This window comes from Antechinus flavipes, chromosome 4 (assembly GCF_016432865.1).
Source record: "Antechinus flavipes isolate AdamAnt ecotype Samford, QLD, Australia chromosome 4, AdamAnt_v2, whole genome shotgun sequence".
Taxonomy (NCBI): Eukaryota; Metazoa; Chordata; class Mammalia; order Dasyuromorphia; family Dasyuridae; genus Antechinus; species Antechinus flavipes.
Window position 1 is genome coordinate 371,503,028 of NC_067401.1, and position 25,832 is coordinate 371,528,859.

The following is a 25,832-nucleotide window of genomic DNA, read 5'->3' on the forward strand; positions in this document are numbered from 1 at the left end:
AGAGCTATTAAGCAATAAAACAGTTCTTGACTCAAGTATTTTGAGTATATTTATGATTTCTCCTACTCCTTGAGATCATGGTGCATCAATCTGCTCTACAAAAAAATTTGGAAAAGTGAAGACATTGTCTAGATGTATTTAGACGATCTAGATCTAGAGGATTTGTTGAGCAAAAACAGATATTAGCATTTTTAAGCAAGAAAAGAAAAACTGTCCTCCATATTCAAAAGTAGGAAAAGTAGAGAAAGTTGAAGATAACCACAAGCCAAAAAATGAGAGAAATACTATCTTCCATAAAGGATATGCGGAAAGGCTTTGAAATGGGAAAAGACTTGAAGCAGGGATATCAACCAGCAGATTATAACATTAGTACCACATGATGTGAAAAAGACCTGTAAAGAGATGGTTGCAGTGTGAGATGGTCAAAGGTGACATATATAAAAGACACTACAGAGATAGAAATAATAATTTGACAATTAATTTCATATGGGAGGTGAGATTAAAGAGTTGAGGATGATAACCAAGTTGCAAGACTTGATGTCTGAGAGAATGGTGGTACCCTTAACAGTATTAGAAAAGTGAAACAGGAGAGGTTTTGGAGAAGACAATGAGTTCAGTCTTAGACATGTTGAGTTTAAGGTGTCTACAGGACATCCAGTTCAAGATTCCTAACAGGAAATTGAATGTGAGAGGTTAGAGGTAGAGACACACATAAAAAATTGATAAATAGATCTGAAAGTCATCAGTATAGATATCCATAGGAATAGTGTAGAAAAATAATATTGAGGTAAAAGAAAAACAAGTAAAGGAAAGAGATTTGGAGGCCACCAAGATTAGTAGATATTACTTAATTTCAGATTCAGTAAAAGACAATGAAAAGGATCATTCACACAGGTGGGGACAGAACCAAGGGAGTGGAATGTCATAAAAACCTAAAGATGTCCTAGTGCTCAGGGTATTGAGAACTGAATTTTCTATCCTGTAGAATCATAATAGTAACCACTTATATTTATTTAGTTCTTTAAAGGTTGCAAAGTGCTTTATTTAAACAGCTCTATGGTCAGTGAAATATTATCACCCTCATTTTGGAGGTGAAGAAATTGATACTTAAAAGAATACAAAGTATTATATATAACATACAGAAACAAATTAAAAAGGTGGCATAGTGTTTAGTAAATCTACACATGTTTTGGACTAAGGATTTACTATTAAAAATTTCTTGGGAGACTGGAAAGCTATCTAGAAAAAATAGGCTTAAATTAATTTTCCCACCATATACCAAGGAAAACTCTAAAAACATATATGACAAATTAAAAAAAGTTGCCTCATTAAACAAATTAGAGGAACAAGGAAGAAAATACTTTTTGTAGCTATAAATAAGAGTTCATGATTAAACAACAGAGAATATCATTGAAGATAAAATGGACAGTTTTTATTACATAGAATAAAAAAAGATTCTGCACAAATAAAACCAATGCAGCTAAAATTGGAAGGGGACTAGAGAAGTGAGAAAAAATTTTTACAAGTTTCTCTGATAAAAATTTCACATCCAAGATATATAAGAAAATGATTCAAATATAAAAGAAAAATCTCCAATAGATAAATAAAATAGTCAAAGAATATGAACAGGAACTTGTTAAAATAAGAAACCTAAATGATTAACAACAATATGAAATAAATATTCCAAGTCATTAATGATTAAAGAAACAAAAAATTAAATGATTCTGGGGTCCCACCTGAAACTCTTCAGATTGAAAAAATGACAGGCTAAATGTCTTAAATATATGAATAAATCATTTATAAGTACTTATGCACTGATAGTTATGAATTAAAATATAAAAGAAAAACAGTCATTGCCCTTAAGGAGTTTGCATTTTAATAGAGAAAAACAAAACACAAATAGAAATCTGGAAAAGAAAGAAGAGTACACAATGTTTCTAGATGCCTAGCTCCTAGGCAAGATCAAGTGGAAGCTCATCCATCAGAGTCTTTTGACTAGAATTAGGCCCCACAGCTGTAGAGCGGAGTGGATAGGTTAGTAATCATATGGAGATGGGCTAAAAAATGCCCAGGGTAACCCAACAAATAAATGTCCTAAAAAGGGTTGTCCTGAATCAGAACTATTCCCATTTTACCATAGTTTTTTTGAATTTGAAAGGAACTCAAGAGGTCATCTATTCTAGTCCCTCCTTTCTGTATATAAAGAAACAAAATCCTAAGAGATTAAATGACTTGATTAAAATCAGACAGATGGTAAGGAATGGACAGGTGATTCAAACCCAAGTCATCAGACACTATGTCCAGTGCCCAGTATACTACAGCTCCACCACTGTCCACCATACCATGCTATGTGGAGATGTGCATGTGAATTCTAAGATGAAGTTTCCCATGATTTCTACCTCCAAACACCAGATGTTTCTCTTTGGGGGAAAATTAGATCCAGACAAATAATTCTCCTTTACTAGTTTCTCTGTTTTTTGAAGTATTAAATTATAATGTCAATCAAGAGATTATTGCCTAGGTGTCTTCTGAGGAGAGAAGAAAGAGGAAGGAGGAGAGATAGGAAAGAAGAGGAAGGAGCTAAGAAAAGAGATAAGTGCAGGAGATATGTCCTCCCCCCCAGGGAAGGAGGGAAAAAAACATTTAGAGACAGAAGGGGAGAAAAGAAAAGAGAATAAAGAGAGAAGAGAGGCAGGGCAAATGTGCAGGTAATTCTATCCTCCATCATTATTATATTGTGACTCTATGACAGAGGTTTGTGATATATTCTTAAAATCCTTATCTGACCTCTCTGTCCAGATGCTCTGTATGTTGTTCAATAACTATACAAATTTCTTTTCTACTTCTGTTGACCACCATGCTTCTTTCCCTTACCCTTAGTTCTTGACTTTCTTTATAAGATTATGTCTTGTTTAATCTGCAGACTTATTCTACTCCACCTTTGTTTCACCTAACCTTTTTCTTTGAAATAATTTAAGGTAAATTTGAAGTTTTAAGTATTAGAAGCTTACTATTCCCATTCCTCTTATAATTTTCACTTCACTGAGTAGTTCCTCCTTGTAGATTAATATCAAGTCCAGTAAGATCAATTTCCCTTTTGTCTCTGTCTTCTAAAAGATGAAATTAGCAAATAAAGAATTTTTCAGTTAAAAATTAAAGAAGCTTCAAGTGCAAGTAACAATATATTTTTCTGAGTTGGGAGTCTGAGAAAGTTTAGTCCTTTGATTTCTGATGCAATAGAAATTTCTATTATAGAAAATGCATCCAACAATGTTGTTGTTGTTCAATCATTTCAGTCATGTCCTACCTTTTGTAACCCTATTTGGAGTTTCACCCCACTTTAAAGGTAGGCCTTGAACTCAGGACTTTCTAACTTCAAGATCCTTTACCTATCCAAATTACACCTAATGATCAAGTAATTAAATCTATTTAAAACATATACATTAAATCTTAGAAATATCATAAAGATGAATTTGAATTGAAAAATGGAATATCAAGGGGAAAATTCCCAAAACCATGAAGAATAACATTTGTAATATAGGAAATATATTTAAAAAAATAGAAAATTTATATAGGAAATATAGGAAAATAGTAGTTGAGAAGATCAGTAATTCACAAAAGAAAATAAACAACATAAAAAACAATGAAACACATCTTAGATCTCAGTAAATAAATGTTCAAAGTAATTAAAAGGTGAACTAGAAGCAAAAAGGCAAAATTAATCTCAAAAGTATAATTAGAATTTGGCAGAATTAGATTCATGACATAGCTACAGAAAGGTATACTTTATTTAGAAGTAACAGAATATCTAAAAGGAACTGTGGTATAGCATTATATCAAATTCCTTACACTGAAGAAATCCAGGAAAGAAAACAAATTGGAGAGAATTGGAGTTTTTTTTAAAAATGACATTATTGTAGAGACATCCTCCCCCTGGATTAAAGAAAATAGATGAGAAATTTGAGGAACAGTTCACGAACCGGAACAAAGTTTGAAATTTATTAATAATAGGGGATTTCAACTTTCCAGACATTTTTGGGTTGTCCTTATTCCCTGAAAAAAGAAATTGTCATATTTTCACGTTGAAGGAAACTTTATTTTTGATAATTGCATTTTTATAAAATTTTGATTTGTCCCAATGATAAGTTAATTTTTCAAAGCCTCAATGAGATACAAGTAAACTGTATTCTGAGCAACAAGAAGGGACGGGGTGTTGAGGTATAAATGATGAGAACTTTGAAGAAAACACTGACTATTCTACCTTAAAATTGATGATCTAAAAGGAGGGGGAAAGTAGACTATATAGTCAAATATGTATCCAAGATCTTGAGAGAGAGGCCAAAGCATAAGATAAGAAGGATTTTTTTTTGAAGGGATGGAAAACTCACAAAAATGGAATCTTGAAGATTAAAACAAAAACTATTTCATTTAGAAGAAAATATAGGAACTTTCTTCCTATTATTTTATTAATTAATTAGATTAATATGGATGCAGAGGAAACTCATCAGCTAACTCAAAATCTTAAAAAGATATATATAGCTGTATGAGGATGTATTCTGATGGAAGTGGATCTCTTCTGAAAAGAGTGCTAATTCAGTTTCAATTGATCAAGAATGGACGGAAGCAGCTACATCCAAGGAAAGAACACTGGGAAATGAATATAAACTGCTTGCATTTTTGCTTTTCTTCCCGGGTTATTTATACCTTCTGAATCCAATTCTCCCTGTGCAACAAGAGAACTGTTCAGTTCTGCACACATATATTGTATCTAGGATTATACTGTAACCTATTTAACATGTAAAGGACTGTTTGCCATCTGGGGGAGGGGGTGGAGGGAGAGAGGGGAAAAATCAGAACAGAAGTGAGTGCAAAGGATAATGTTGTAAAAAATTACCCTGGCATAGGTTCTGTCAATAAAATGTTATTTTTTAAAAAAAGATATGTATAGGAGATGGAAATAAAGGCAGTTGATGGAGAAATTGTATTAAAGATTAGCAAGAGAAACCCCAAAGAAAGGTAAAACCCAATATGAGCTAATGTTGGTGATAACAAGAACAACAATAATAAAAAGAATCTTTTTTTTTTGTTTAGCTCTGTTCTTAACAAAAGCATCATCACTATTTTTTAGGGATAAATTTTTAAATTATCACCTGATCATATACTTAGAGCTTACAGGAATCTTAGAGGACTTCTAATCCAAACACTTTATTGAACAGATGAGAGAAATGTGGCCTTAAAAAAAGTTAAATAACTTGCACACTCACAAAGGTAACAGGGGGCAAAATTAGCTGGCATCTGATATATGATAATAGATGAAAGAGAAGAGACAAAACTTGTTAATCCATTACTTATTTTTGCTTTATCTTTCAATAATAGTTTTAATACTGTGAAGTATAAAATGATGATGGTGAAACAGAAATTTAAAACCTAAGACAAACTTGATGACATGACAGTCTCTAATTTTCCATCAATGAGCACAACTTACTGAGCCTAGAAAACTACATTTTAGGACACTGAAAGAAGCAGTCATTATGACTGATTTTTCAAAGACTGGAAAACAGGAGAGGTGCCACAAAATTGAAGGAGATCACATATCTAATTTTTAAAAGAATTAAGAATATGGATTATACTTCTATAAGCCATTGAGCTTGCCAGCATCCTGGAAAATTTTTAAAATTTATAATTAAAGAAATAGGTTGTAAGCATTTAGAAATGGAAGGTGAAGAAACATTAGAAAGAAACTTAGTTTTGTCAAAAACAATTCACATCAATATATATAAATGGCTTTCATTCATTCCTTTATTTATTCATTTAAGAAGGTATTAAACTTACATCCAGCCATTCTGGAGAATAATTTGGAACTATGCTCAAAAAGTTATCAAACTGTGCATACCTTTTGATCCAACAGTGTTTCTACTAGGCTTATACCCCAAAGAGATACTAAAGAAAGGAAAGGGACCTGTGTGTGCCAAAATATTTGTGGCAGCCCTGTTTGTAGTAGCTAGAAACTGGAAAATGAAGGGATACCCATCAATTGGAGAACAGCTAAATAAACTGTGGTATATGAATGTTATGGGATATTATTGTTCTGTAAGAAATGACCAGCAGGATGAATACAGAGAGGCTTGGAGAGACTTACATGAACTGATGCTGAGTGAAATGAGAAGAATCAGGAGATTATTATACACTTCAACAACAATACTGTATCAGGATGTATTCTGATGGAAGTGGATTTCTTTGACAAAGAGATCTAACTCAGTTTCAATTGATCAATGATGGAGAGAAGCCCCTACACCCAAAGAAAGAACACTGGGAAATGAATGTAAGCTATTTTCATTGTTGTTTTTCTTCCCAGGTTATTTTTACCTTCTGAATCCAATTCTTCCTGTGCAACAAGAGAACTGTTCAGTTCTGCAAACATATATTGTATCTAGGATATACTGTGACATATTTAACATGTATAAGACTCTTGCCATCTAAGGGAGGGAGTGGAGGGAGGGAGGGAGGGAAGGGAAAAGTTGGAACAAAAGTGAGTAAAAAAACTACTCAGGCAGGGGTTCTGTCAATAAAAAGTTATAATTATGAAAAAAAGAAGTTATTAAGCTGATAGATCAAGGAATGCTTTAGAAATAGTACAATAACTTATCTGGATTCATGTCCCAAACTCCCAGTACTGAGAGGAAGGAAACAAACATTTATTAAACACCTACTATGTGTTAGGCACTGTGATAAGCACTTTTCAAATATTATCTCACTTAATCCTCACAACAACCCTAGATTATTATTAACCTTATTTTACACAGGAGGAAAGAGAGGCAGACAGAGGTTAAGTGACATACCTGAGTCACACATCTAGTAACTATCTGAGGCCAGATTTCAACACAGATTATTGGCAAAGTATCCACTGTGCCATTTAATTGCCTCTAAAGAGTTCACAGTGTATAAACCATCTTGTTTAAATATACAAAATTTCATCAAATTCTTCAGTGATTACATTACATGAATTTTTGTGGAGATATGGGACACTCCTCTTTCACATGATAGTATTATATTACTGCAAAACACAAAATCTCATATGATGCCTTTCAGGACAAAACTGAGAGATATGTGCTAAAAGGGAATATAGTTAGGTATATTGCTAGTTGGATGAATGACCATCTCCAAAAGTCATCATTTAAAGACTGATATCATCTTGGAAGAAGGTATCTACTAGTGTGCTTCTCGGATCTCTCCTTGGCTTTTTGTCAATTTTAGCATTTTTTATCAATGACTTGGATAAGACCTAGATGGTATATTTCTTTAAAAGTCAGATCCATGAAACAGGAAAGAAAAATTAACATTTTGAATAATAGGATCTCCAAAAAGTTTTAATAGCACAGAATCTACTAAGCTGGTATTTAGTAGTGAAATTTAAAATCCTATGCTTGAGTTTGAAATTTTATTTTCATAATGAAAGGACAGACTGACAAAACTATAATTCAAATGAAAAATATCTCTGAGTTTAGTGGCATATAGTCTTAGAATTAATAACACTGTGAAATGGCAAACAAAAAGCTGAGTATGATCCCAGGCTACATTGAGAGACATCATCTTTTTGAACATGGGAGGCAGTATTCCTGCTATACCCTGAAATGATCAGGTCACCTCTGCAGAATTGTTTTTAGCTGAGTGGCATATTTTAGGAAAGATATTGACAAGAGGTTAGCAACCAGAATGGTATGGAAAAAGCAACCTATGGTATATAAGGATCAGTTGAAGGAATGGAAGATGTTTAGCCTGGCAGAGGGGGCAATATAATCTTTTGTCTTCAGTTATTTGAGATGCTGATAAGTGAAAGAAAAATTAGAGTTGTCTGCTTGGTTCCATTGGATAGAACAATATAGAACAGAAAGAAATTGAAGGATTTTTTTTCTAAATGATTAGAAATGTTCAAAAATGGGATGGACTGCCTTTGAAATTAGTGAGTTCCCTTCGCAGGAGGTTTTTCAATTGAGAATGGATTAGTAGTTTTCAGGAATATTGTAGATGAGATTTTTGGTCAGATATGATTTGGACTACAGAGTTTATAAGATGCTTTCCAACTCCTGTGTTCTGTGATTCTATGAACTTTTAATAAAGACCTACAGCAGTTGTTCAGATATCGCGGGTGTGCGCGCGCGCACACACACACACACACACACACACACACACAGCACAACCATATCCTGCTTTTCCTTTTTAAAATTTGTTTATGGAAATCTTTTAGCAACCCACATATAACTCTGAGTGGTATAAACTACCTATTTTTCCCCTTTTTCACATCTATCCCAACAGTGGAAAGTTGAATTTTGTGGTGGTTTGGTTTTGGATGACTGGTATATGGAAAAAAACCTGATTACTATTTTCCATTGATATTCTTCCCAAGAAAGAAAGCCAATAGTGCATTGCACAGATTCCAAAATGTCTTGCCAACCTTCTTTGGTAATTAACTGTAGTGTTTCTTTTGCTTTTTTTGATGGATGTCATCTGCATCAATCTCAGATTTTGAACTCTTTCCCTCATACACTATATCTGCATAACTCAGGCAGTTTAGGATTTAACCACAAGGCTATGAAACCTGTTTAGTGGCTTCTCTCTGTAGGAAGAGTCTCCTTCAGTCCAGATGCTTGTTCTACAAGGCCCAGATGTGATGACAAAATGTTGTCCAGACCCTGTCCTCCAAAGTGCAACACTTTGAACCCAAGGTTGAAATCAAAAGGCCCTATAGTGATAGCTCACATATTTATTATGTTTAATAGTTTAAAGGTGTTTACTTATAATCCCATTTGATCTACCCATTAACTACCCTGGAAGGCAGGAAGAATAAGAATCATTACTCTCATTTTAGAGATGAGGAAACTGAGGGTTAAGAAGATAAAAATTTATTCAAGATTATGAAATCAAAGTCAAGTAAGATCAAGAAAAAGGTGATTGCAATCCCTTAATATAATCCCACTACTTTGGCTTACTCAATCTTAATTCAATTGACCAGACCCTTACTAAGCACCACAAAATCTATGACTCTCTTGAATTGTTAGATGCCATAGATTAAAGGATGGAAATAAATATCTATGTTCTAAAAGTCTTATATTCTATTGTAAGACTTAAAAATATCTACAACTAAATATAGTATTGTGGGAACAAGGTAAGGGAGAAATCACAGTGTTTTAGAAAATTTTGGTTTAAGGAGGTGACACCTCTGACCCTTGAATCATTAGACTGTAAGAATCTTGAGGGCAGGGATTATATTTTACTCTTTTTATAACTCCAAAGCTTAGTTCAGTGTCTGATGCAGAATAGACACTTAATAAGTGTTGATTGAGTTAGGGATTGAAGGAAGAAAGGAAAGAATCATGGAAATTAGAGATAAGGAGAGAGCTCAATCAGAGAAGGGTCAAAAGATGGAATGTTAACCTCAGGAAATAACTAAGTACTCCAATTTGGCGGTCACATACAGCATATAAAATGAGAAGACTGGAAAAGTAACTCAAAGCCAGATTGTGGAGGCCTTTAAATGTCAGGCTATCAAATTTGTATTTCATCCTAGATGCAACAGGGCATCACTGAAGATTTTTGAACAGGGAGTAACTAGGTCAGACCCATGCCTTAGCAGATTTTTTTTCTTTTTTGGCAGCTGTATGAAAAATCATAGATTGGAAAGACAGAAGGAAGGAAGATCAATTACTAGTATACTATGATATTCCAATGAAAAGGTGATAAGAACCAAAACTAGAAAATAATAGCATGTATCCCACAGAATCATTGAGAGAATTAAATGAGATAACACGTAAAACACTTTGTAAACTTCAAGTACATAAAAATGCTAGGTGATTTAATTATTTGTGACCATACATATGGAAACAAGAACAAGAGTATAAGACATGTCATATAGATAGAATCAGCAGGCCTTGGCACCTGATTGGTTAGGGATTTTAACAGATGAGTCTAATTAACAGATCTGAGTGACTCAGAGGATGATGGCTGTCTCTATACAAATAAGGAAGTTTTATGAAAGGTATATACAGGGAGGAAGGCATGATTTGAGTTGTGGGCCCATTGTATATTTCTATGTGGATGAATCACCACATCCCATGCTGAAATCAAGACTCAAATGCAAGTGTATCTAATTTGGAATTCTCTTTCCACAATACCAGGATATGCCCTGCTCCCTGCAGCTTCTACCATGAATGAAATCACGATCAAGTAAGGTCAATAAGAAGGTAATAGCAATCCCTCAATACATTCCCACTACTTTGGCTTACTCAATTATCTCTAAATATTTATTTTATGAACTGGACACTCTAGAATTAGGATCAAGAATCAGAATTCTCGACCAAAACCTGAGCCAGAACAAGAGACATCATTTGATCACCTTAATCATTGCTGGGAGTATAACATTCTGGAATCCACATGAAAAGCATCCTGGTTGGTTCCATTTTTATGAGTGATCACATAGATCTTTTGAAATCAGTTTAATAAATACTGCAAGTTAGAAGGGGCATATACTTCCTCAGTTGCCTCCAGCTCTTCTTCCAAGGATATTTAAGAACATCTCCAATGCAGAACAAAAACTGCTGATGTTGCACCATCCAAGTTTTTTCCATGAAGTCATGGCATATTTGTGGAAGCAAAGTAATTACTTGTATAAGAGATCTTTGCTATTTAATTGCCTAAATAATTTTATGACAGCACCTTGCTTTGACAAAGCCCTTTTCACCTGCTAGCTTCAGGGCCCTTAATTTTCACTGAAGAGAAAAAGAAAACTAAAACTAGATGTCTTGACTTGCCCAAAGTCTTAATATGTCTCATTGCAAGTCTAGTTAGTAAAAGAATTTTGGTCTTCTACTTTTATGCTTTTGCTACTTTAACATATTCCATGTGTCTTTCCTATTCATAAATCTGACAAATGTTGAGTCTTCTTGATCTCACTTACTTGTTTGTTTGTTTTTCCTTTAATAGAACTGCTTCATAATCAATACAAACGTGGCCATTTGTAGAAATCTGAAAGGAAAAATAGGTTTTCCTGCTACTTAGGAAGTTGAATATACTCTGCCAGTGTGATACTTCTTATGATTTACAGATTGTTTTATCAAATCAATCAGCAAGCATTTATTAAATGCCTACTATATGCCAGATGTTTCATCTTGATTTCATAAACTAAAAATTTAGATAAATGAGGAATTGGTTTTGGCTTTATAAAATGATTTGTCAATGTTCTGTGACCACTGGCACAGAACTCAAAAGTGATGTCCATTTTGTGACAGTCAAAATTGCTTAGCTAGCGTGTGACTTGCTTTAGAGCTAAAGTAGGAAGCTACACGGTACACTGGAAAGAGTGCCAGATCTGAATTAAGGAAAACATTTCTGAGTTCAAATCTACACCTATTCATTATATGACCCTGAGCAAGTCACTTAATTTTGTTTGCCTTAAGTTTCCTCATAGGTTAAATGCGTTGGGGAAGGAAATAGCAAACATCCCAGTATTTTTGCCAAGAAAACCCCAAATGGTGTCATAAAGGGTCAGATACAATTTAAATGACTGAATAGCTACAACAACCACCCAACCAGAATGGAATTCTTACTTCTGTGGGGTGCCTTCAGATAACCTCTCAATATTGGAAAGAGAGTCTTAGTCTTTACTGAGGTCATTTAAAGCAACTGTTGGTTTCCTGCTTCCACAGCTCCCTGGAATTGACTGTAGTAACTGACTCCCTGATTGTAGTAACAAGATTCTCCACAGGGTTGCTCTAAAAACTAACTTCTCCTAATCCTAATTAAATGGAATTTGATTTCTAAAAAAACAGTTTATGCCAACCTGTCTTATACTATTGAAAAATATCATCCAACCAAAATAATTTTAATAAAACATAGAAAACAATAAGTACTCAAGATGTGTGCAAAGGTTCATCTAAGGTTATAGGAAGGAAAGGACTTCAGAACTAAAATGGTAAATCAGAACCCCCTCTTGATTAAATCTCCCAGGCACAAGACGCTTCTGTATATAGTGAACTACATTTGTGTGCGCACTGGGACAAATGGCTTAGAGCTTTAATGTGGCTTTTTCCTTTATCAGTTTTGCAGTTCTTTTATATCTGTGTCCTCCTGTAAACTTACACGCCTGTCACACCATATATCTCCAAATGTCCTTAATATTTCACTCACAGATATCTTTTATCCATTCACCAAATACAAGTGAATGAAGTAATTATATGACCTATGGGCAAGACTCAGTCATCATTTAAACACTATGCCATTATGCTACACAGCATGCTAGTACAGGAAAACACAAGAGAAGGATATAGGACAGAGAGGTTATATCTTTTCCCAGCTGAAACTGCAAGGGAATTTAGGGATAAATAACATAATTACCAGCGTTGGGTTTCAGCCCAAACACTTCTGTACTAATAACCACACTCCAACCAGATCTTTCCTCATAAGAACACAAGCTTAGTTTAACAGGATCTAAATATCAAGAACGTTTGTCACCGCAATAATGTCCTTAGCTTTTTGGATATCAGACTCACCTGATTCTTAACAGACTCAAAGGAAAGGACTTTCCAAGACACTTCATGCAGTGTTTCTATATTGTAAAGGAGAGCTCCCTAGGAAGATACAAAACAAGCCTCAGCCTGTTAAACTTAGGCAATCTCTGTTTGAATCACCCAAGGAGAGAGATACTCTTTATTCTGTCTGCTCAATTAAGAATTAAGGCTGAAGAATCATAAACTAAATTTGGAGGACATTTTTTACTTTTTCAAGGACAAAAATCAATATTTTTGTTTTCTGTGAGCTGTGTCTACATAGGAAATGGAGAGAGAGGGACACTACTTGATGTGGACCACCATCACAAAGAAATAAATTTGGGAGTCAGAGGATCTTAAATATTAACCCTGGTACTTGTTCTCTGTGTTAACTTGGGCAGATCACATCTGGACTTCAGTTTCCTCACCTACAAAAGTGAGAGCTTGTTCAGAATGTTATTGAAGGAAAAAAAAAACCACAAAATCTTTGTACAAAAATAATTCTTACTTTGACTTAATTTAAAGGATTTATAATTTAGGTATTATCTCAATAACTTTAAAATTAGTGAATGGCCTTTTGGAGTTGTTGTTCAGTCATTTCGATTATGTCCAATTCTTCATGACCCCATCTGGGATTTTCTCAGCAAAGATAATGTAGTTGTTTGCCATTTCCTTCTTCAGCTCATTTTACAGATGAAGAAATTGAAGCAAACAGGGTGAAGTTTCCTTGCTCAGGACCATATAGTCCTGGACCATATAGCTAGTACCTCAGGCCAGATTTGAACTCAGGAAGATGGCTTTTCCTGACTCCAGACCCAGTGTTTCATCCACTGTAACACAGTTAGGTGTTTATCCAATTGTCAACCTGCAGTTGAGCCTCTACAAATTCATAGGGCTGATCTATCTAACATTAGGAACATAAAAATATTCATATCACCTTTGCTTAGAAAATAAAAACAAAATAAAACCAACTGGAAAATTTTCCACATTTAGAAAGTAGGAGATGGTTGATCAAATTAGAATATATGAATGTAATGGAATATTATTGTACAATGAAAAATACTGACTTTGAAAAAGAAAATGAATATACAAAAACGTGAAATGATGCAGAGCAGTAACGATTTCCTTTTTACTTAGTATCTCAGAACTTAGCATAATACATGATGTATTTTGCCAATATAGAAAACTCTCAGATAAGGAAATTCCCATTGCACATTATTTATAACTTATAGATACAAAGATCATTGAGAAATTAAATGACTTGGCTAGAATCATGTAGTTTATATTAGAAGTAATATATGAACCTGGTTCTGAGGCTAACTCTCTATTTGCTACAATAATGTTTCTCAAACTTTTGCTTTCAATATCTTTATACTATTAAAAATTATTGTGAATCTGTCCAAAAAGTTTTTTTTTGTTTATTTGGGTTATACTTAGAGGTATTTACCGTATTAGAAATAAAAATTAATTTTGAATTTTTATAACCTCTGAAAAAGAGTTTGGAGACTCCCAGGATTCCTTGAAGCACATTTTGAGACCCATTGCACTACACTTTGCATCTGACATAGCTCATGCTTATTGAAGGAGTTTGACTTGAATTGAAAAAAAAAAGTAAAATCAAGACAACATAGAATATGACTTGAATGATATGAATTAAGAATGATAACAGAAACCAAGGAGAAAATGCAGAAGCAAAGTTTAGCAGAGTACTCCAAGACAAAGAGGATATTATTGTTTTTCTGTTAAAGTTAACATAGTCTGTGAAGTCTATGATCTCATATAAGAATTGGGGAGGTGGGAGTGACAAAGGGATTCATGTATTTTATATCAGATTTTCTGGATGATTACTACTTTTAGAAGAAATAATAAAACAGAATAAAGTAGCTGGCCCAGATGATCTGTATGGCTTCTTCCAGCTTTAAACCCCATGATCCTAGAACTGAGGCAATTATCCTGAGCATCCAAGCCAAAACCACAATAACAACAACAAAGCCTTGCATACTTCTGCCTTAATTACCTAGTTACACCAAGTGAAAGTGATGTTTTGGCTTGAATGATGCAGGTAATGATATCAAGTCTGCACATCTCATGGTGTAAGCACACACAATCCTAGGTTCCCTGACAGCAACAATAGCTTGCTGAATCATCCTCTCTACAGATCTTTGGGGATCATTCCTCAGGCTCCTCTCCTCCCAGTCATATTTCTACCCCCCAAACTTACCCCTCTTAGTTCTCTTAAGAACACTTCCTGCACAAAATCTTCCCAGACAAAACACTCTTGGGCTCAGCTATTCTCTTCTATTAAACTGCTGATCCTGACTAACCTTTGGCAATATCATAAAATACAGAAAACAAATTTTGTACATTTTTATAGCCCTCTATCCATGCTTCAATTTTATACTTTCTTCTTGGCTTTTGGACATTCATTCTATTGTATATACCCCTACAAACCCCAGGCTCTTCCCTAGCCCAGGGCTTACGTTTGTGATCCCTATCTTTCTTCTAAAGAGGGATTTTGTGCTCTACACTCTTCCTTACATTTTTTCCAACCAAAATGTTTGCTCAAGACTTCATTTTCAGGGAAGACTAGATAGATAATAAGTAGCTATCTAATCTGATAAATCCATCTTTCCAACCAATTTCTTCAGGGCTTATTCTTTAAACCAAGGTTGTTTGGCTTTAAAACTGGTATTCTTCTATTACAATATGCTACCTCCAAAACTTTGACTTTAGAGGGAAGAAATTTCAAACAGTATGGTAAGTTGCTGAGCAAAATACTTTTGAACAATGGCCCTCTTGAGGCTGATCCTACATATTAATTAGGACAGAATTTTTAATTAATAAAATAATAATGATTTTTTAAAGAAATGAGTTCTATTACTTTAAAAGACATTAACTCAAAATAGCTGCTGAAAAAAATAATCTCAAAGAGATGATCTGCCTAGATCTCCCTTTATTGATAGATTAAATTCCTCTATAATCAATAAAGTTGATTTACAAAATAATAATAATTGTCAAAGCACTCACAAACAGGCTTTACCATATTCGACATTATTAAAAATGCTTTTGCTAAAAAAAACAAATTGGGAGATGCTGGATATGGTAAATACTTGAAATTATAAAAAGTGAATTTGATTGTGCATTAAGAGACAGAAAATGATTGGCTGCTGATTTGAAAGTCACTTCTAAATCAACTAACTATGAGCACTGAATCATTAAAGCAAATTTCAAAATCAATGTTAAAATTTTAAAAAGGATAAAAGTGAGAAGACACTGTGAACAATCACAACATTATAACAAAAACTAGTTGAATAGGTTCTTGATACAAAAAAATTGGTTAAGGAAAAGATGTTAATATAAATTATTGCTATTTTCCACAGACAATGAACATTAAGTAGTGCTAACACTGAGGGGGAAAAGAGTCCAAAAATCACCTGAGCAGTAAATAATTGATCTCCTAAACATGCAAAGGGATATAGAAGGTAAGAGAAATATCAGTTTTTAATTTAAAATCATTTGTAAAACCTTACAGTGGATGATTGTAAAAGATTATGAGCATCATTGCTTCAAAAAGTTTCCAAAAGTGGTAGAGTAGGAAATTAATCTGCAACAGGCTTGGCATAGAACCTAATCAGTGTATCCCAACATTGCTTATAGATGAAATTAGAAGATAACTTACAGAGAGTGAGACCGATATTTACATAACTGATTTTCATTATTGATGACAATATATTGTGTATGTGTATTTTCAAGACAATGTGCTAAACGTAGAAATGACCCTTATTAAAAATGAAGATGGGAAGACCAGCTGGGTCAGACTCAAGAAGAAATCTATACTGTAGCTAAAAATAATTTGATTCATTAACCAATCATGCAGATATCTGGAAGGGTTATGGTAACAATTGAATAGAAAAAAATCATAAATAGCTTATTACTAAAAAAAAAAGTAACATAAATAACATCAGTATCTACCAAGCCACATGGCTATTTTTTCATCTCTCTTAAATATGGATTGTCTTTTGCCTCTTTTTATATCATAGCACAACACAATGTCCAACATAGAGTAAACATTTTAAAAATGTTTATGGATTGATTGATTTTATAGCAGTTCATGATTTTAGTTACATAATTTACTGAAAGGTAGAAAGAATACAAGATCCAACTAGATTTTCTGTTAGTTGGTTAGATTAAAGCACTTGATACAATAGAACTGAATACTGATGTAAGGCTCTCCATCAGCAAGGAGTTTCCAATGCATGTAAAATTTCTCCCTTGAGATATATAAAAACAGATTACTTAATTCTATGACCCTTTGACTATTACTATCAATTGAGCCATAAAACAGGGAGATGTATACTCACCAAAGGTATTTGCCACCATCATGGAAGATGTCCAATGCAGAGTCCAAATGGAAGAGGGATTCCCTATAGATGGTGAGGTCCTCCTGATGCTCCTGTTTTCAGATGACATTGTGCTGATTGCATCAAGCCTCAGAATACTACAGAGCCTCTTCAATGAGAGTCACGACACTCAAAAGAGATAGGTCTAACAATCCACAAAGGAAAAACAAAATGAATGAAGCACACCTCTTGTTTTAGGCTAAGAGATGTAGTTGATTGGGCAGCTCACTAGCATGTATTTTGGACAAGCATTGTAGGGAAGCAATGAACTCAGCCCAGAATTGAATAGGAGGAAGAGAGCAAGCTGAGTGACATTTAGGAAAGTATGTAGTGCTTTCATAAATCCCAAACTGTCCATGACCCACAAAAAATCCATATTTTAAATCATTTTCCCAGTGATGCTATATGATTACAATTCATAATAAACCACCATCATCAAGGAATGGTAGTTGTAAATTTTCCAAAGGGAAAGGAGAAAAGACATGGTAGAGATAATAGAGCAACAATATCTTTAAAATTATGACATATGCAAGAAGTGACACTTTAAAAACTTTAAAGAAATTATATGTTCAAAAAAGGAGAAGTGTTGGTCATAGAAGGAGTGCTACCTTCTATTTGACCTATTTCATCATCTTGTCAGCTGTCAGGGTCTTCACCCTATAAATTATCTTGGATCTAATTCACATGCATTTTGTATATAATTTTGGCAAGTACATGTTGTCTCTGCTGATGGTATGTAAACTCCTTAAGGGCAGGGACTATTTCAGTCTTGGGTTTGGGTTTTTTTTTTTTTTTTATCTCTAACATGCTGCCTAGAACACAGTGAGTGCTTAATGAATGTTTGCTGATTGCTTGATTGGTTAATGTAGTTAGATCCAGGGATAAGAGATAAACGGCCCAAGAGCCATCTTTGTAGCAACAGAATTTTAAGTAACTCAGGAAAAGGCATCTATAGTACACTTCAGGGATTCTCTCTGAGGACATGGACAAACCACAAGGGTTGAAAAGGTGTAGACAAGCTATAATCTTCATTTTGGGATGTAGTACCTAGCTAGATAAAAGCATGGATACATTGAAATGTTGAGGTATATTTGTCCTGCCTTCACCTTTACTCTCTTTGAAGGTAAAACATGATTCATTGTTCACTGTCTCTTCCTCTTGTAGACTATCCAATGTCTACTTAGTATTGCAGGCTTGCAGTATTGGCATTGGAAAAATGTTATCTTATCTGTTATGTTCATGAGAAATGGAAATGAAATTTAAATGAGTGCTTAGAAGTCAGAGAGACCTAGTTTGGGAATCTCAGAATGCATACTTTGCATTTTAAATAAATGACTTAACCTCTCAGCCTCAGTTTCCCCGATCTGTAAAACAAATGTAACAATTTGTGTGATGCTTACTTCTTAGAATTATGAGAGAGGCACTATATGTCTGAAAAGGTCATAAAAATATGTTATTATTACAGAGAAATGACGTGTTTCAATTGTTTTATTTGATCTCAAGTGTTGGTTTACTATAGTTATCAAACACCTCTTCATGTCTGTTTTTATTTTCCATTCCTCTTCTCCTGTTTTCAGATGAAAGCCACATACTTTTATCTGTGCCTTTAACCTGAAATAGAGTAGTTTTATTCCCTAGAGTAGTTTTTGGCTTACTGAATAGACAAAGATAATTATCTCTGTCACAGACCTTTATTGCAATTAATCAATGCCATTATTGGTCAAGACATTCAGAGAGTGTATTTTTAATCATTATATCATGTTCAAAATTCTTAACTGCATCTATTAAGACATTTTAATTGGTTTTATCTGGCTTATTGAAGATTATAAATAATTTATTAGAATTTAACCAGTTAGTATTTGCCCTGAAGGTTTTATGATTATAAATCTAATTTAATCAAAAATTACACTTGTAACTACTTCCTATCCAACTTTCACTTTTTCCTAAATATCCTGTCCTAACAAGAAGCAATATACTAAACTAGAATTCATGCTTATTCATAAGAACATACTAAACAAACTTTGAAAAGTCTATTCAAAAGTTATTTTGCTCATTTTTAACCAGAAAAGATCCATATCATTAAGAACAATTGAAGTATTTTTCTTAAGCTCAAAGAATAAAAAAAAATATAAAGACTGAAAATTTGGAAAGGTCAGATTTCGAAACAGTGAAAAATGTGCTTTGGACATGGTTATTGAAATTTAATTGGAAAAAGCAGTCCTATGCACATTGGAAAAATTCACATTTCTGGCTAATATGTTCACAATTTAAAGGATGCCAAATCCCATACTTTATACACAGTAGCTGAGTGCTATTTTTGAAAACTTTTTTTCTTAAAACTACAAACAAGACTGGCCTGAGGCAAAATTATGTAATAGGTCCCTCGTGACCATGCTTTGTCTGTGACCCTATAGTAATAAGCCATTGCTATCATTGGTTAGGGAAACTAACTGAGGTCAAATCAGAGGAAGCTAAAGAGCAAGGTCAGCTTCCTATGGCTAAACATGAAAACATACAAATACCCCCAAAACAGGGAAGCAGCTAACCTTGATGAGATGATTGTTTATTACTGGTTTGCTGGGCAGATTTAGCCTGAGAAGAACATATGAGAATAGAGCTAGTGTAGATTCTTGAATAGATGTGTGCCTCAATTAGCCTTAGATCTAGGACAGTGAAGTGGTGTAGTAGATAAAGTGCTGGATCTGAAGTCAGGAAAATTTGAATTCAAATTATTAGCTGTGTGATTTAGGACAGTTTCCTCCTCTGTAAAAATTGGAATAATAACAGCTAGTTCCCAAAGATTTTGTGAAGATATGTGTGCGTATGTATGTATGTATGTTATATATATATATATATATATATATATATATGTGTGTGTGTGTGTGTGTGTGTGTGTATATATATATATATATATATATATAAAACTGCTTTGCAAATGTTCAAGTACTACATAAATTCTAGCTACTATGTCAACTCCTAAATAGTGCCCAAAACTGGACATGCTACTCTCAATATAGTTTGTTCATGAATTAGCATTGATTTCATTTGAAATACTATACCTCTATGAGGAAAGTCTAAGTTGTTTTTGTTGTTATTGTTTATTTATTTGTCTTTTGCTTCCATGTCACACAGTGTTTCAGGATCAGTTGAATCATAACCAAGAGGTTATCTCAGTAACATGACATCCAAACTAGTATATCATATTGGTAAAATGTATTTTCCAATGTGTGTACCAAAATCATTTATTCATGAAATTTTAATTTGGAATTAATAAATATTAATTTGGGGGGGTTGGAAATATATAGAATTTTCATGGATTTACCTGAGAGATATTCTGTTGGCAGTGATCTTTTCCATATTTAGGCTGGTTCTTGGACAATACAGATAGCATATCATCAAGATTCAAACATCTCAATTGAAAGGAAACTGCCTCCTAAGGCATATCATTCCATTTTGAGATAATTCTATCACTAATCCTTTTCTTATATTTGGCCCCAAAATGCTTCTTATTAATGTGTTTCTTTTAGCTCCTACTTTATTCCTTTGAGGTGAAACAGAGCACATCTATATAACTTTAGAAACATAATTAGGATAGTTCTAAAATCTAAGGGAGTTACTCAATATCTATTTTACAGGATCACTTCACCATGAAGACTGACTCCTTTCATTTGTTGTTCCAAACATCTCAACATCACCACCATTCTCTTCTCTTTTCCTCATGTCCCTATTTCATTATTAAAAACTAATCCCCTTAACCTTACCCTCAATCTCAAGGAAAAAAACATAATTACAGCATTTGAGAGTTGAAAGAGATCTTAATAGTCATCCAAACAATATCCAAAAGTAATACTGACTATAACATACCCAATGTAAACCCCATTCATCCTTAGATTCCACCTTCTTAAACAGCTATTTATTTCTCTAATTTATTTTCCTCTTATGCATCCCATGTCTTCAATTGACAAAATGAAGCACAACCTTTTCCCCATGATATTTAATTTTATGTAATTTCCTCATGATATATATATATATATATATATATAGTCTAGCCTTCAGAATTGCTGTCAATACTTTTTAACTTCCTTCTGAAAATGTTACTTCTGTCCAAGTGGATTAATCAACAGAATTGAGCAGTTTGATAATTCTTAAGATGTTCTCTGTTACACATGAATACATGCCCTAATAAGATAACAGACATCTCTATTTTTCCCAAGCTAAAATTGCCTTCCCTTCTCACCATCTCAGATACTTTAGTCCAACAATGATTCTCCCTCTTCCTCTCCCTCTTTCTGTCTTTCTCCCTTTCCTTTTCCTTCTTCTCTCTCCTTCCTTCTCTCTCTTCCTACTTCCTTCTTTCCATCTTTCCTTCCCTCCCTCCCTCCCCCCCCTCCCCTTCTTTCCCTCCCATTTTGCTATACTTTGTTAACATAGTCTCCTTTGAGAGAACAAAGTGGTAAGGCACTGGGCAAGGACTTTTGCCCTGACCATATCTAATAGAGATATATTTGGTCATTTAAATACTTTTTGGTGTGTCTAAAACAAAAATGGCCTACAAGGAACTAAAATGCTAATTCACCATTTACCTTAAAATATTTTCAACAATAACATTTTCAAATCATCAAAAGCTGTTTGTTGTAGATAAAACTCTCTATCTCATATTCAGTAAAGTTCTCTATTTCAAGTAAGTACTTCTCCTGAGTTAGGTAGTCTCTGGATATATTTTTCACAAATGATAACAGCAATAAAAGAAAAAAAAGGACTGAAGAGGCAAACAGCTACTAGCATTTAAGATAGCATTTAAGGCTTGGAGAATTCCAGCCTAACAATAGTATAATCTCACTATTAAAATCTGGACATTCTCCAACACACACACAAGTTAAGTCAGTAATAAATAAATAGACATTCTTTTTCAACTTTATTTCATTAGTTTCCTTGTTCCAGTTACCATCAAACCAGAATTTGCCCCATGTCCTACCAACCAACCATCCAGCTACAACCATATATGTGATCAATACTATGTCCTAAAAATCAGGAAGCTGCTCAAATCTGATCAGACCTCATATAATTGATTTGACATCAACAGGCAATGGATTCTTATACCCAAGTCCAATTGTCAGTGATACAACAGCAATGACTCCCCCTAAAATAAAGGGGAAGGGTCAAGATGCCTTTTCTCTCTTCAAATATGGATATACAACACATCCTTTCCTCGTTCTGATCATGTCACTCCTTGTTCAAAAAGCATTATTGGCTCCCTAGGATGAAATCCAAACTCCTCTACTTGGCATTTAAAGCCCCTGACAACTAAGCCACAACCTATTTTGCAGGTCTATTTATCCTTTAATATTCATTATTATAGAGAGCATTTGTATGGTGCTTTAATATTTGGTAGGCACTTTACATATATTATTTCATTTGATCTTCTCAATAATCCTGAGAGGAGGCACTTTAGTCACCCTTTTATAAAGTGTATTCAAGTCAAACTGGCCTTATTCCCAAAGCAAAAAATTTTTTCCATGTTTGAAATAGACTCCCTCCATACCTTCATTTCTCAGATTTTTTATTTTTCTTCAAAATTTAGGGCTAACACCACCTTCTACTTAAGGTAGCTCTATCTTAGAACTAATGACTCCTCTCACTATATTACATTGTTATTTTCTTTATTTTATAGGTATATGTGTATTGCCATCTCCCCTAATCTATGTAATATAAACTCATTAAGGTCAGGGATGGCTTCATTTTTTTGTGTGTGTCTCCAGTCCTAGCAGAGCACCTGGCATACATAAACAATTCATAAATACTTGTTGAACAATTGATTATTAAAGTATGATGGCAGTTTGTTGAGTTGGTCCTGAGAAGAGCCATGTAGAGTAACATATCCTGGATTTTTGTAGCCATTAGTAGATTCTCAGTGACTTTGGATGGCATCATCACAGAGCTCTGAACATCCCAAAATATATGTCTACATAATAGTTATGGATATTTGTAACGACCACGCTAGCACCCAGGACACCCCAGAATCAGCCGGAGTCAGGATAAGCAAAAGTCCTTAATCTTTATTCTCAGTCTTTAGATGCAGGATTGAACAGGATGGAAGCAGAATCTTCAAGACCGCCTTCTCCCTCGTGTATGGCCAAGAGTGACACTGGCTAGCTTTATCCCACCCCCAGTCCCTCCTACAATCCTCTATACACCAATCATTGAGCCAGTACGGATAGTGGAAAGGATCATTTTCCAAGCATATGCCCAAAGAGTATTGTCCAATCAGAAGTTAGCCTCAAGCTCTCAGCAGTCCCAACCTCAGTGCATCAACTCAATAGTTACAGCCCTCTACAGATATTCTTTTTTAAAAAATCTTTTTACTGCCACTACTAATTCTGCCACTATACTCACAATAGCTGGGTTATTCTTTAAGGATATCTTCTATTGTGCAGCTAAATGGCATAGTAGATAGCCACTGGCTTTGGAGTTAAGAGGACCTGAGTTCAAATACTGAATCAGATATTTAATAATTATTTGCTGTGTGTGAGACACTGGACAAGTCTCTTAAACCCAAATCCTTTGACAGGGAATAAAAGATATCTTCTAGCCATACAGTTTCATTCTATGACCTCAATTTGTGTTGTATCTAACAATTAGTTTTGTCTTTCTCTTTTTGCTACCCATCTGGTTAAATGGTATTGATTCGTTGCCTATCATTTCAATCCAATGGTCAATCAAAGAGAATTAACTGTTATAATGGACTACTACCTTTATTATTAGATTCTTACAAATCCAATGATTGACCTATCTTTCTGCCTACAGTGTCAATACTATTAACTCCTCTATTTTGAGAATCCTTTTTCATTCAAACTATGATCTTTCACACTCATTTTTTTACCCCAAGCTTCCTCTATCCTTTGTATCATCATGCTATTTGGTATATCATAACACAAGGAGATTTAGAAGAAGCAAATTTTAACCTTTAAGAGATATTAAAATTTTCCAAAGAAGGCTATGAAAGGATGAGCAAACTCCCCTTTAGACAAGGTGTCCTTTAAATTAGAGGATCAGGAATTGTTAAACACCTTAAATCTCCATATAATTAGATTCTCAGAGAAACTGATAAACTAACCAGAGATGTAACATTGTAAAACCAGATTAAAAGGTCTAGCAAAAACCTTTTAAAAGAAAAAAGAAATATTTAGCAAATTAAATAAAAACACAATATAAGATAGATAATGTTATTTTGAGGTTTCCTAACTCAATATGCCTCAGGATCAGTTCTATTTGAGTTTTACAATATGACTAAGATATATGATTCTTTCCTATTATCTATATATTAAGGAGAAATCATGGTGTCTACTTGGGATGCTTAGAGATGATCATTTCTTTGAAACCCAATGAAGATGGCAATCACAATCCAAGTAAAGTAAATTCAGAAGATAAATGGGTTAAGGGTAAGGAAAGGACAGCCATGCAGACAGAGGGGAAAAAAAAGAAAGAATGTACATAGCTATAAAACATTGAGTACACTAAATTGAGAACACTGCCAAATTTAAATCACTATAGTCTAGTCAGCCTCAAAGTACTAAACCAGACCATGCATCTGGCCATCCACCACCTTGTCAAATCTAAAAGATAACCATCTTTCCATCTGCCTTGTTACTACTGATTCTTTCCATTCTGTGATAGAACCTGCACACCAGACCACCAGAAAAAGCCCTGAAGTAAAGGAAATTAATCTATTTAGCTTTGTAAATCCTTACCTACACCCACACCCACAAAACATATAACTAATAGTTTCTTTTGTGGTGAGAACAAACAACTAATCCATTTTATCTTCCATTTTATCTAACCCATTATAACTAGAATAAGGAGGGGAAGGAAGAAGTCCATTTTTGAAGTTCATCCCTTCTTTTCACCCATCTCCTCTCTCTCTGTATGTCCCAATATTTTTGTTGACAAGAACTTAAAAAATTCCTAAGATCAGCTACCTACAAGGAAGGTAATAGACTGTTGAATTTCCCTATAGAAAAACTGAGAGATTGGCCCATTTCTCAACACCTCTCTGTTGGACTATTGCAAACCACTATATCCTACACAGGAAAGTCACTCAATAAATGTTTATCCATTATTATCATAAGAGTTGAAATTGTTTCTATCAAATAAACAACCTCTCTCTCATACTGTAATCTGTCATAGGGTCTCTACCTTAAAACTAAGACTTGCAGAGGCACTAACTCAAAGCTCTAATTAAAATCTTGAAGCCAATTTAGCCTCTCTATTCTTGGTACTCCCCATGCACTACAGCTGGCAAGTTCCCAATTAGCTCCTCTAATTCCTGTGATTCAGAGCCACCTTCTGTCTAGGTGAAAATCCCTTTCCTTTGTTACTTTGCACATTTTCATCCATATGCATTTTGGCCCTAGATCCCTTGAATCTTCATCTTCCCTTTTTTTTTCCTTTTTACTATGTTCTCTGGAATATCCCCTTGTTATTAATAAATCTCCCCCTATCCTAAGTCTCTTCTTTTCACACTCATTCAATCTTTTTCATTTTCTCCTGAAATGCATCTTTTGGCATTCACTTGGAGGCTAACTACACCTTTCTTCACACTGCTGACACATAGAGTCAAGGGGAGGAGTTGACATATTCCTTGCTGCCATTGTCACTTCTAGGCTCTCCCTGCCACCATTACCCAGAAGTTACCTCTCTTCCTTTCATGTTTACTTTAACTCCATCCTGACTTTTTCTGCTGTCATACATGAATTAATAGGCCATTTTCCTTTCTCCTCAGTAAGAACTATACCTAGCTTGAAGTCTTCTATATCCTTTTGAAAAAAAAAATTAACATTCATTAAGAATTTATTATGTGTCAGGCACTGAAGATACAAATACAAAGGGATGACAG

The 25,832-nt window shown here is 34.1% G+C and overlaps 1 protein-coding gene across 2 annotated transcripts in view; it reads right to left on the reverse strand.

Moving 5' to 3' along the window:
- The window catches only part of KCNK2 (potassium two pore domain channel subfamily K member 2), a 291,790-nt gene that overhangs the window by 197,207 nt on the left and 68,751 nt on the right, over nucleotides 1-25,832 (reverse strand). Inside the window, exon 1 of one of the 2 annotated variants that reach the window (XM_051998366.1) lies at nucleotides 16,901-17,046. The exons of the other annotated variant lie outside the window; for it this stretch is intronic. Within the exon in view, the coding sequence (XP_051854326.1) occupies nucleotides 16,901-17,009 (109 nt within the window). The 5' untranslated portion in view covers nucleotides 17,010-17,046. Of the gene's footprint in view, nucleotides 1-16,900; nucleotides 17,047-25,832 lie in introns of those variants that run through there. 2 annotated transcript variants of the gene reach the window in all.